Source organism: Sceloporus undulatus, chromosome 1 (assembly GCF_019175285.1).
Source record: "Sceloporus undulatus isolate JIND9_A2432 ecotype Alabama chromosome 1, SceUnd_v1.1, whole genome shotgun sequence".
In the NCBI taxonomy this organism is placed as follows: domain Eukaryota; kingdom Metazoa; phylum Chordata; class Lepidosauria; order Squamata; family Phrynosomatidae; genus Sceloporus; species Sceloporus undulatus.
The window spans coordinates 68116379-68130070 of NC_056522.1; the positions used below are offsets into that span (position 1 = coordinate 68116379).

At 37.2% G+C, this 13692-nt stretch overlaps 1 protein-coding gene across 2 annotated transcripts in view; it reads left to right on the forward strand.

Moving 5' to 3' along the window:
- LYST (lysosomal trafficking regulator) overlaps positions 1-13692 on the forward strand; it is a 135389-nt gene that overhangs the window by 101157 nt on the left and 20540 nt on the right. For both annotated transcript variants that reach the window (XM_042469256.1, XM_042469265.1), the window contains exons 34-44: positions 409-597; positions 1944-2089; positions 2178-2274; positions 3646-3707; positions 5321-5376; positions 5804-5956; positions 7238-7482; positions 7657-7723; positions 10447-10603; positions 11176-11316; positions 12831-13048. In XM_042469256.1, coding sequence (XP_042325190.1) covers positions 409-597; positions 1944-2089; positions 2178-2274; positions 3646-3707; positions 5321-5376; positions 5804-5956; positions 7238-7482; positions 7657-7723; positions 10447-10603; positions 11176-11316; positions 12831-13048 — 1531 coding nt within the window. The remainder of the gene's footprint in view (positions 1-408; positions 598-1943; positions 2090-2177; positions 2275-3645; positions 3708-5320; positions 5377-5803; positions 5957-7237; positions 7483-7656; positions 7724-10446; positions 10604-11175; positions 11317-12830; positions 13049-13692) is intronic.

The window sequence follows — 13692 nt, forward strand, 5'->3', positions numbered from 1 at the left end:
TTATGCCTTTGAGGGAGCAAATGGGATGGACTCGCTACAAGGCTGTTCTTTGTGATTTTGGCAACAACTGTTTTACCCCCTGGGTTCCATTACAGTGGTGTTGGTGCTTGCATACACCTTTACAGGGACCAACAAGCCATTTTCAAACTAAATTTCTTTTATTACTCTTCTGTGTCTCAGGCTCTGAAACACAAAATAGTTGAAGTTGAACCCAATTTCTGAGGGTCTTGAAACCTTTTGGAGAGATTTGGGGCCTTACATAGACTGGAAATGGGAGATATTAAAAGCTTGGTTTGTGGGCAGCCCTTCTAAATAGTTCATGTTATTAATACTGTTTTCAGCTTTACTTTTTTTTTTTATCCTTAGCTAGCCAGGAGAATTACCTTTTAAACAGATATCCTCATTCAGTCTCTTTCAGCGTCTGGATGCAAAATCAAAGGACATTTCTAAAATAGCTGGTGATATCACCCAGGCTGTCTCCCTGTCCCAAGGAATGGAAAGAAAGAAGGTGATTCAGCACATCAGAGGAATGTATAAAACAGACTTAAGTGCCAGCAGGCATTGGCAGGAGCTTATTCAGCAGCTTACACATGATAGGTAGGCAATTTTACAGTGATGATCTATTCTACACTTAAAAGCATGAGTGGTGGCTGCTGTTGTCTCAAAAAGAGAAAGGAAAAATAGTCTTGAACTATATGTTTGTTTATTGAGCACTTAATGTAGTTTTCATTAAACTAGGCATATAAAGTGTCTTAGAGCCTTATTGTACATGCAAGTACAGTAAAACAAAATTACAATAGGATAATAGCATCCATGGAAAGGGGCTACTGCATGATGTCATTGTTGCTCTGTTCTCCCATTCTCTCATTTAAAAGACACTTCTTTTTAATATCACAAAAATCCATTAATGACCCCCTTACTTGTCTCTGTTGCACTATGATTTCCTGGGTAAAAGTTCAGTAGCATGTGTATGAGGATTTGGAGTGATTGGTCAGTGGGAATGCTGTAGATGAGGAAATGCCAGTTCACCTTGAATGATCAGGAAAGAGAGAGAAGGGGTAAGAGATTCAGTTTGGTCTGCCAGTGGGAGCTCTCTCCTCCAACCGTGCTTCCACCCTGGAAGGACTGCAATGTAAAATTGAGATGCCTTCCTTTCCTGTCTTGTACCCTCCAATAGTTCACAGATGATAACCAGGTTGAGGAATGAGGAAGAACAAACAAAAAGGAGATACTGCAGCTGTTTTCTAAATTTATTTTTCCTTCATTGAAAAACAACCACCTTACCACTACCATCTCCTCCTCCAACTGGGGCTTGTCAACGAAGTCAGTTTGCTCACTGCCCCTCCTACTTTTCCAGCCCAATTTGTTATAGTGCTGTATAGTGTTATACAGCAGTCTCAGGTGTGCTAGTGAGGAGAGCAGTCCAAATTGCATAGCGCTGTACATGCAGCAAGGCTGCCAGTTACTGTCACTTTATTTGTATAATAGTTTTACAATAGTTTAGAAAGAGTTTACAAGTAAATCTGTTCTACAGAGAAGCAAAGTGGTACAAGTGTTGATGGTGGATTGAATTTTTCTTGCCATGTCTTCAAAAATCAGGATCAGTTAAAGTATATGAGATATGAAATAAAAATTACATGTGTCAATACTGCTCTTTCTAGTTTAATGCAAGCCACTGAAAGTCAGATCAAGCTGATTTGCCAGTGCTTCAAAATTATTACCATCTCCAGCTTTAAATCTCTTGAGAAGGGATTATATTTTTCTTATCTGTTTGTAGCATAACTGTACATTTTGAATATGTGATAATATTTAAGGCTCTTCAGTACACAGCTGTATATCCTAAAGTAACATCAGAAATATCTGGATGTTCTGTATGTTGTAGCACTATCTTAAACCAGCAGTGAAGTTGTATCTCATAATTTGTCAAATTCTTCTGCTTTCAGAGCGCTCTGGTATGACCCTGCCTCCTATCCTACATCTTGGCAACTAGATCCAACAGAAGGTCCTAACAGAGAGAGGCGCCGTTTGCAAAGGTGCTACTTAACTATTCCAAATAAGTATCTTCTTAAAGACAGACAAAAATCAGAAGGTAACTTTTACTATCTTCTGTTGTTTTAGTTATTTTCTCTGAAAATATTAATGGATTAATGTTTTTGTATGGGTTTGTACCTTAACAGAAGTGATTAAATCGCCTCTGGCTTACCTTTCTGAAGACAAAACACATTCATCTCATTCATCTACTGTAAAAGATAAAGCTGCCAGTGAGCATATAAGGTTAGTTTGAATGAACAATAAACTGGACTTTGGGGCACTTCCATTTTTTTGTTTTGGTTTATGGAAAATGAGTGAAAGTGAGAATGCAACTATTTAAAGATAAATTAACATACTGTAATATTGCAAGTACCCACTTTCTTGATTCTATGCAGCTGATAATAATTTCCAAGTGACTGGGAAAAAGTTCTTCTCTTCATCTCCCCCCCCCCAACCTGCTTTAGATCAGAAAATTACCAATACAATGGGGGAGGAGTATGGATAGATCAGTAACTTTTTGGAATTTTATGCCAGGCAGACCTAACTGAGAATAGTATATAACTCTTAAAGTTTGGGCTTACTGCCAGTTAAAACAGCTGTGAATGGTCTGTCACTGTTTCTAATATACTTTTTAGCAGTTTGTAGAAATGTCAGATGGTGCCTTCCATGTTTTGTGACCTTTTGGCCCCTCTGTTTAAATGTTTTGTTTCTCTGCATGTTTGTGTATCGCTGTAATCTCCCCTCAAAAGAACTAAACAATTGACTCTCCATCCCATAAAAAGATAGACAGGTCAATGGAGGTAGGGCAGGGGAGCACAGCAGCCTGAGAATTTGTAAGTGCCATGTCTTCTCAAGGGAGAAGCAAACTAATCAAGTCTCCCACAACATTCCAAACCATACCTGGACTCATTTTTCTTCTTTCCCATCCTTCTTTAATAGCTCCGCAGCCCTAGCTCAGCGGTCCATCATCATCATTATTTAATTATTTATTAATCCTGATTATTAATATGCTGAGTTTTGCTGCCCAACAAGAGCCATATGGTGGATTTCTTCACATCCTTATCCTTATTTGCCTTAGGCCTTCCTGTTTTACCAAATTTGTCATAAGAAAAACCATCCACACTAAGGAATTCTAATATTCTAAAAATAATTAACTTTAGTGTTAATAAGGAAATCTGATGAGTTAAACCATGCTGGTAGAAAACACTGATGAATTAATAACTTAATATTGTGAGCGAATAACATGACTTGTTTCCAAACTTTATTTTTGAGTACTGCCAATGAAACAGGTGTGACTTCCTTGGTAAGCTCTTCTGAACTTCTCTTAAAGTGTAATGTTTCCATAAAAATCTGTATTAAAATTGTGAAAATTTCTGGTTCATAACAGAGATAAATTGTACCTAATCCACATCTCCCAGGTTATTACCCAGTGTCTATAAAGTAAAGCTAAAAAGAGTAATTAATCTTAATATGATGTTTTAATGTATAATGCATTGACTCTTAATGGCATATTTGAAGTCCTGGAACACAGATGTGTTGTTAACATATTTTGAGAAAAGTAGTTTCAAATATGTGTTAGATAGCCATAAAAACTAGTTCTATGTAACATTACAGAGTTAATCGAAGATGTATCAGTGTGGCACCATCTAGAGAGACTCCTGGGGAATTGCTACTAGGTAAGAAAGCTATTTTTCCTAGTCTTGCAAAGTGGAGTTCTTACATAAGAGTGATTTGTGTGTGTGTGTGTGTGTGTGTGTGAACAGCATCTTCTAATGCCTTGGGAAATACTGAAAAATAAATTTGCAGAATTTCCAGATGAAATGGGATGTATCTTTGGTACTTTGGTCCAGAACCTGATTGACGATCACCACATGTTTGTTACTAGGGAAGAATTATGTAGATACATACATTATTGGTTAGAATCATTTACTTATTATTTGGGTATGCATTAAGTTCGTGATTGCATCTAATAATGTATCTAGTTTCTTCTAAATAACTACCATGTGATGGAAGGTAATGTGCTGGACTTTGGCTGCAGTACCGCAGATACATTCCGTGGTAACAATCTTTCTTCCTGGTGAGGTGCCAATAATATTGATATCAATAGTAGATTCCCTTGCAGGCCTAATTCCAGTTAGATGGAATTTTTATTGGGATTCAGACACAATGTTAGCCTTCCACTGTTTTACACTGTGATCCTATCTTGTCTTAGCCCTTAGTTTATCAATTGTATTTATTTGTACAAGCGAACAAATATTTTTGTCTCGATGTCTGAGTCTGAAGCTTCAAGTGGGTCAGTGTGGGTCATAACTGTTAAAGAGAGAATAAAGCAAGAACTGTTTAAATGTGGCTTGTCATTGCAATTTAGGTATTTGCATCTTCTGTCTTTTTCACTATTTCTTTCTCTTGTACTACTGAGCCTTGTCCCCAAGTCTGTCTTTTATTCTCGGAATGGCAGGCGACATAATCCACTGTCCTTGGGTTTAACCCCACGCACCATCGTTCTTTTTGTTGTTGTTGTTGTTGTTAAGACTCCTAACCATCTTCTCCATCAGAATTTTAACTGCTTGCCCTGCCATCTGGCCACTGGGAATAATTCTCCACTCAAGCATTGAAAGGCAGAGTAAATTATCAATTATCCTATTAAGTTTTTGAAAAGGGCAGAATGATGTTTGCTTGGCTAATTATTCCAACAGCTGATGATAGTACTGGTCTCAGCAGCAGTTATTAAGAGAAAGGGGTCTGATCGGAAGTAACCCGAGTAGCCAGCTGAACTGCTAAAAAATGGGGAAAGCAAAGGAGCAGGATGGTACAGCAGGTTACAAAGAATGGACCTTTTCTACTATAATTTATTTTACACAGTTTCTGTACCTGGTCCATCTGATATAGTTGTACTGTTGTTAGAGCTGCTGGGATATTTTCTGTCATACATTATACTTTCTTGCTATTTCCAGTGATGTTTCTAGGGCGGTCTTAGTATTTCATGTTTTTTCTCATTGTAGTTTTATTCTCAGTCTAGTGGCTGCCCTATACATATTATCAACTCAGACTTTAGAGACAAAGTTTAAGAGATGTTGACAGTTGCACAGTACATTTAGTATAATAAAGACACTGTAGCTATTTTTAAGTGTCCAGTTGTTAAAAATCTACTTTCAAAATATTTAAGTCACTTTTTGACAGTTGCTTACTTTTTGTTTAAATATTTTCCATGACAATTTTATATTATACTAGTCAAGCTTTAAAAAAACTGTACACCATGTATTTCTAAGTATTCTTCTTCATTGTGCAGGAAAATGTGGAATGTACTTTGTGGAAGACAATGCTTCTGATACAGTAGAAAGCCCAGTAAGTGAAAGTTGTGAATTGATTTTCAGTGGAGTTCCAGTCATAACATGTATTAAGAGTGCTAAGAAGTCAGACCCATTTTTCCATTTATGATGTGAGTAACCATGTTAGGAAAATTAACTTTTCTTAGTAAATATTTCAGAAATACCACTCCCCTGGGTATCTGTAAAGTTATATATATTCAAAATGTTTATTTACTGAATATATTTCTACCAAAAGTGATGTCTAAAGCAGTAACAATAGCTAAATAGTATTCAGATTACAAACAGCATTTAAAACACATAAGTAAAAAAGAAATAACACACAAGAAGTTAAGAATCTCTTCAATAGCAGTTGAAAATTTAAGAACTATTAGTATGTCAAAGAAATTCATTATAAATCATATCATTTTAAAAGCTAACAACCACTACATGCTGTTTTTATTCAGAGTTTTCATGGAGAAACTGAACCAGCATCATTTTCATGGACGTTTGAAGAAATTAAAGAAGTGCACAAGCGTTGGTGGCAACTAAGAGACAATGCTGTGGAAATATTTTTAACCAATGGCAGAACTTTGCTGTTAGCTTTTGACAACACAAAGGTAATCATTTTGCAATTTGAGTCAGAGAGATTTTCCTACATGTTTTTAATATATACCCAAAAAAAGTCTATGGAAGACTCCAAAATGGGACTGAGGAAGAGCACAGAGACACACTCATTCAGGCTCAGATGGCTTTGTACTATTCAAACCCGAAAAAACAGATTAATATTTCATGGTTTCAATTATATTTGAATGAACAGAAAAGTATTTATGACTAAGATTTTTTTCCTTCATTTTCATCTGGTATGGAGTCAATTGCACGGGTGTCTGTTGCTGGAATCAATTTTGATTTTTGATAAGAGCAGGAACACATTTTAGATAGATCTTGCTTAAAAGGTTTAGTGGGAAAGTAAGTAGAATTTAACAAAAATGATATTCAGATTCAACAGTCATGGCAAAGTTAGCAATTATGACAGGAGCAATATATATAAACTTTGATAAAATAATGGAGGTTAAACAGAGAACACATGCGTTTAAGTGAGCCTGTATGTGAACTGGATGACTCTCTGTTTTGGCAGTCTAATAATAATAATAATAATAATAATAATAAAAATTTTATTTGTATACCGCCCTTCTGAAAATCAGGGTGGTGAACAGCATCCAATAGCATACAATTAATCAAAAGACCACACAAATACATTAAAAACAATTCAATAAAAATAATAAAATTATCATGCCGGCATACAATGCTGACGCGGGGGGGGGGGAATTACTGGTCAGGGGTTACTGCAGCAATTTAACGAGTTCTGTTGATCAGAACATAATATAAATCAATGTTAGATGATTTCCCCCCCCAAAAAAGTCAAAGAAGTATACAATCAACTAATTAACATTCAACACCACTACATTAATAAACACAAAATGGAATTCATTACAAATGCAGTTTCATTCAGTGGACTGACAAAACAAAAAGATTTCATAATCCATTGCTGAAGACTGAGGGAACTCCATATTTTCTCTTGAATGAATTATTTGGGGCATTACTGCCAATCTTGATGACTATTACCTGCTGCTTTCTGAAGTTGCCCCATAGATAGCAGTGGGGATATTCCATAAAATAGCATGAAAGGTTTATTGGTGTATGTGTTCTTTGTGAAGAATGGTTATCTGTTTTAAGTTTGGATGATTGCCTAAACAGTGTTGAAACTAGTGCTAAGATTTTAAGGATGCATGTAAGTATAGGTGGCTAAGGTACTAAAATAGACAACTGAAAATATATGTGGTTAAAAAGGCTAAATCCTTTTATGTTTTAAAAAAGTTTAATATTTTTATTCTTTATAGGTGCGTGATGATGTGTACCACAACATCTTAACAAACAACCTCCCTAATCTCCTGGAATATGGAAATATTACTGCATTAACACACCTGTGGTACACTGGACAGATCACTAATTTTGAGTACCTTACTCATTTAAATAAACATGCAGGCCGTTCTTTCAATGATCTCATGCAGTATCCAGTATTTCCCTTTATACTTTCTGACTATACCAGTGAGACCCTGGACCTGAATGATCCTTCTATTTATAGGTAATAGTAAATGTTTAAAGCTCATTCTTTCAATGTGATTTACTGATGAAATTATGGTTTGCTGTAAAATTCATGGGGGGATTTTTTTTCTTGTCATATTTTTAATTACAGTAAGTTATCAGTAGTTTATGGAATTGACAACATGCTAATATATATATATATATTTAATTTCAGAAATCTGGTCAAACCAATAGCTGTGCAGTCAAAAGAAAAGGAAGACCGTTACGTGGACACTTACAAGGTATTTAAAATACTTAAACTGTCCTTTTAAATAAAATTCAGAATAAACTTTTATTCAGTCATTATTTATTTAATGTATATTTTGTGATTCTCCCAATATGGATCCAGGCAGCTCATAATGTGAGATAAAACTAAATACAGTTAAAATAATACAAAAGTTAAACAAATAAACAATTATATTAAATGTTGAAAAGGCAGTTAAAACATAATAATAATGGAAATAAATCATACCTCAATTAAAAGACCTTTTCCATTAGCCATTCTGGTGGCAAAAAGAGGTCAAATAGGAGGAAAACCTTGCCTTCCATGTAGAGGAATTCCACAACCTTGCTGTGGGTATTAATTTGGTATGGAAAAAGAGCTCTATAAAACTTTTTTTGCAAGAATGTGTGCACATACTTGGCTGCTGATTTATATGAGTGAAAGTCAATAAAATATGATTCAGTGTTCTTTCCCATACAGGCTCTGATAAGAGACAGTTGCATGCCTGTTCTCAACTGACCTCAGTGTTGTTTGATAGGTCTTAAGGGATATTTTTCTTGTGTACCTTTGCTCATTTTCAAACTTCAACCTGGTGAACTACTTAGTCATACTCAAGGAGCAGTTGTCTTGAACTAAATATTACAAGGCAGATTGTAAAGGTGTGTTGGCTGCTTAGCTGATGTAAAAAATACCTCATTAATGAGAGTATTACAATCTGCTTTTTAAAATATTGCTTTTTTTTAAAAAAAATTGCTAAGTAGTAGTTATCCCCTTCCTAGTAGGTAGGATTCATTTAGTAAGGCAGGGTGGGAATCATTCAGACCACATGAAGATTCCAAGGTTGTTTAAAAAAAAAAACTTTAAAAACCCCTTCCCCCAAATTCAGGGGAACAGAAAATATGAATGGCTTTTCCTGGAAACTTCCACAAGCAGTAATTCTCTTCTAGAGCAGGATGGTGCCCCACCTTTTGTTTTAGCAGAAAATCTAGCACAGTACCAAATAGTAAATCATGTTTACAGATGAAAATATATCAACAAAACAGTTATAAAATAAATAGTGATATGACTTTGTAATGGATGCTTCTTTGCTGATAAAGTGCAGAAGAGGGGAAATAATATACCACATTTATTCCCCATCCTCTTTTGGTGGTCCCACTGAGCAGTCCGAAATCCCCCAGACCAACCAGTTTTTAAAAACAAATTGATAAAAATATGTAAAACACAACAAAACACTGTCTGGAGTGTTATGCCGTGGGTCCTTGGCTCAAATGAGCAGGGATATAAATGAAATGAATGAATATATGGAATGAATGAATGATACTATTAATATTATGCCTTAAAACATTCCCCTGATCCCTCTGACCTCCAAAACCCAACTTATCCCAAATTAGTAAAAAACAGTTGAAGAAATAGGAAGTGAAGAATGGATGCGACCTTTTGGTCAGCACAGGGGCAGCAATTAGAAATGTGGAAATACCACATTTGAGTGAACAGTTCTCTTGACTTTCTCACAACTGTTGGGGCAACAGAGGTGTATTCCAAATCTTATCCCAGGTATAGGCTAGGCGGCAGTGTCATGTGAGCTAACCTTATGGGATGCTGGTTGACATTATTTGCCAAACTAATTTCAGTCCAGACAAAACAGATTCTGTTAGTGGGAAGTGACGTCTAACTGTTTCTGAATGGGATTGTATATACAAATGATCAGGTTGAGTAACCATTTCAGCATGTTCTTAGATCTGGCCCTGTCATCAGAAACTCAAATAACCTTGGGCGGGTTACAAACCACCATAAAGTACGCGCTTAACTAGGGTTAAGAAGGGCCGTATTAGGGTTGGGAAGGTTCTTATCTTCCTCACGGCCCTTTCTCCCAGTACGCGCGGAGCGTGTCTTAAATGGCAGCGCCCATCCACATGGGCGCCACCATTTTGACCTCTTGGACGCTGTGCGTCCAGACGTGTCGCGGCGGAAGTGACACCAGGAAGGTGCGCTCCGCCCCTCGCAGCGCCACTTCCACGTTTCGAAAAGGAGCGCCATTTTGGCACTCCTTTTTCACTGCACGGGGAAGCCTTGCGGTCTGGCCGCTGGGGCTTCCCTATGCAGTGAATGGCGGCGGCGGGAAAACGGCCCCTTGAGGGCCGTTTGTAACCGCCTTCGTGTCCTAAATGTGTCTTGTAGCTATAGTTGGAGCACCAACTGTAAGACTTACTTAAAGGAAACCTTGCTACTGTTGTCTATGAATGTCTGGATATAGTAATGCATTGTGTAACAAGCTAACTGTTACACAATACACACAATTACTAGGATATTTTCTTTAGAGGCTCTTCTCTGAATTCTTTGCTTTCAGAAGTGAAGCATGCAATGACTGAGGAGAGATCCACCTCTCCTATGGCTCCCCACTTATGGAATACTGTTTGCACAGTGTGTTGACTGCCAACAAGTCTGTTGTCATATCGATGCCATGTGAAGCCTTTTTTATTTGATCAGGTTTTTTAAGATCATCACTTTTTTTATTATGGAATATTCATTTTAGCTGTTACAGTTCTTTGATATTTATAATGCTGGCTTGTTAGCTTTTCTTTTTTAAACTATTGAGTCAAATGAATTTTAAAGCAGCTTACAAAGAAGAGTATTAAATGCTTAAAATAAATATATTAGTGCAGGTAAACATTGTCAATTGCTCATAGGATTGCTTTCTTGGACAGAAATTGACCTTTATTCTTTGGGTCCTTTTTGTTGCAGTATCTAGAAGAAGAGTACCGTAAAGGAGCTAGAGAAGATGACCCAATGCCACCCGTGCAGCCTTATCACTATGGATCTCATTATTCCAATAGCGGAACAGTACTTCATTTCCTGGTTAGAATGCCTCCTTTTACAAAGATGTTTTTAGCTTATCAAGGTAAAATTACTCTAGGTTTTCATGATAGAATTTTTTTTATTGATCATTTTTGTATAAAAGCTGTTTGGTATTCATTGCTATTTTGTCAACTCTGTGGATACTGAGTTATGATGTATCTATGGGTAGCTGTGTTCGCCATGTAGTAAAATACAATAACATCCAAAATCCACAAACCAGTAATACCTTTTATGTTGTTTGAAGACACAAATGAAATGTCTTATGAATTTGGCTAGTACGAGCTGCTGCAAAACTTATATTGTACAGAAAGGAGTTGTATGAATAAATTTATTGATTATGATGGTCTAGCTACAAAACACAGAACACTAGTAAGTGATTTTAATATGAGCATAGAATAATCCTTAGAAATTAATAAATAATTGGCTTGCTGAAATGTTCCATTTCCTGTAACATGTGTGGCATGCATGGTACCGCCATATGCTGGGACACATGATAAGGTAAAATTAATCTGTATTCGTTTGGCTTTCTACCATTATGAACATCTCTAAATGTATAGTTATAATGACATGTTACTTTCTACAGTGTAACCAGTTTCATATGGCTTTATTTTACAGACCAGAGTTTTGATATTCCAGACAGAACCTTCCACTCCACTAATACAACTTGGCGCCTCTCATCATATGAATCCATGACTGATGTAAAGGAGCTTATTCCAGAATTTTTCTATCTACCCGAGTTTTTAGTTAACAGAGAAGGTATGTTGAGAAAATAGCGATCAATATCAGCTTTTTAAAATATAATTGGCTGAGATCTTGTTCAGTTCCAGCAAAACAGAATCTCCTGCAGATTGTTCAGTACATGCCTTCCAGAAGAAGGTGGCTGTATCCATAGCTGCCTTCCTTTTCAGCATCTGGCTCTGAAGGGTCCTTAGAATGAGCCACTATGGGAGGGGAGGCTTGGGAAATATCTTTGCATTTTTAACATTTTCCAAGCCAACTTGCATAATGCCTTCGCTCATAGGAAACCTCAGGCAGAAATTGAAAAGACAAGCAGTTCTGGGTAGAACTAGCTTCTTTTGTGAGAATTCTTCTGGTTGGACATTGTGCAGGCTTCTATTTATCCCACAGTTTCCACCAATTATGAAGACTTCTGTTTATCCCCACCCCTCTGCCACCAGTGTGAGAATCTTCTCCTGTCCTACTGCTGTGGCATCAAATATGAAGACTTCCTAGATACTCTCAGAGTTCCTGAGCAAGATTTTAGTCACTTAACCTGCCTACTAGACACCGTCACCGTTAAATACCTGCTGCCACCACAGACACTGTTTGAACTCAAGCTTTCCAATATCCCTTCTGTAGTGTTGTCAGAGGAAAAATACGTAGATAATACTAAAATGATTTATTAAACCAAAGTTTAATAGCTGCCTGACCCTAACTGACTCCAACTGACTCCAACTCACACATCCCTTTCATGCTCTCAACTTCAACACATACCTCTCCCTTCCTCCCTCTAAGTAACTAATCTGAATCTAATTACTCTCTATCTCTGACCATGACTAACTCTCCTAAAATCTCTAATTCATATCCCTTACTAATTCCGAATTTTGAGCTGACATTCTGACTAACTGACTTCTTCCTAGCCTTTTTAATATTACTGCACTTGCATCTCTAATTCTGACAGCCTAAACTCTCACTCTGACTGACATCCACCTAGCCTTTTTAACATCCTTTTACTCAACCAATCCCTGATCACTGCCAATATTCTGTATACTAACCCCCTCCAAACAGGTCCTTACTTTTTTACAAATACAGTGCATCTGCGCCATATGCGGGCACACTATACGCGGCTTTCAGTTTATTCTGAAGCCGTGCGGCAATACAATCAATGGCACCACACCACCACGCCCAAGTCCCATTATATTCAATGGGGCTTGGGCATACATATTTTTTACCTTACGCGGGGGGGGTGGGTGGAGGACGGATCCCCTGCGTAAAGTAAGGGTCCATTGTACTATACAATGACATCCATGCCTATAATTTACCTTAATTGCTCTAGTAAATAGACAACATTATTTTATAAAAATCAAACAGTTTGAAGAATCTGTAAATGAGTTGCTTTTCATCTGGTGCATTTAAGGTCTTTAGGCATTTACCTGTATAAAAATGTAATAATAACATATCTAACATGCTTTAATACTAATATTAAATATGTATTGTATTGACCATGCAAACGTAAACCAGCTAGTATAAACTGCTGCCTATTTTTATAGGATTTGATTTTGGGGTACGTCAGAATGGTGAACGAGTTAACCATGTGAACCTTCCACCATGGGCTCGAAATGACCCCCGACTTTTTATTCTAATCCACCGTCAAGCTTTAGAATCTGATCATGTTTCCCAAACAATCTGTCACTGGATTGATTTAGTATTTGGGTATAAACAAAAAGGGAAGGCTTCAGTTCAAGCTATCAATGTCTTTCACCCTGCTGTAAGTATCATTTTTTCATAACTTATTTGCTTTGATTTCTGGTAGAAACTGTTTTGTGGAAAGTATTATTGTATAGCTAGGAATGGAGGGGCCAGAGTTTCCCACCCCTGTACTAAAGAAAATATGGAATAGATAGCAATCTGCGTTGACAAAAATTTCACTTTGTAGAACTGACTAACTGGTAGAATGACATAGGATAGATGTCATGGACTGCTGGCACACAACGCCAGAAACACCACAGCAGCCAGAAGGACTCACCCCAACACATGCCAGAGGAGTCCCCTGTTGTGCTGGGTGCTGCTTCCAGAAGTCTCAAAACCATGCAAGACTTCCGGCTTCAGAAGATCTTGTGAGATCTCCCAAAGTCCTGCCCCAAGCCTAGCAGGATTGGCTGATCTCACAAGGCTGGGAGCCATGCTTATGGGCCTATTTAACGCCAAGAGCATGTGGTGGCAGCCATTCTGTGCTGGGCTGCCAAGAATCATGGATAGATATCATGGACTGCTGGCACAGAACGCCAGGTACACCTCAGCAGTCAGAAGACACTGGTTTGCTTTGTTTTCAAGTTTTGGAATTCTCAGATTTCTGCTCTGTGTGCTACATGCTTTGTTTAGATGATTATGAAAACTAAGAGAAAGTAGAAA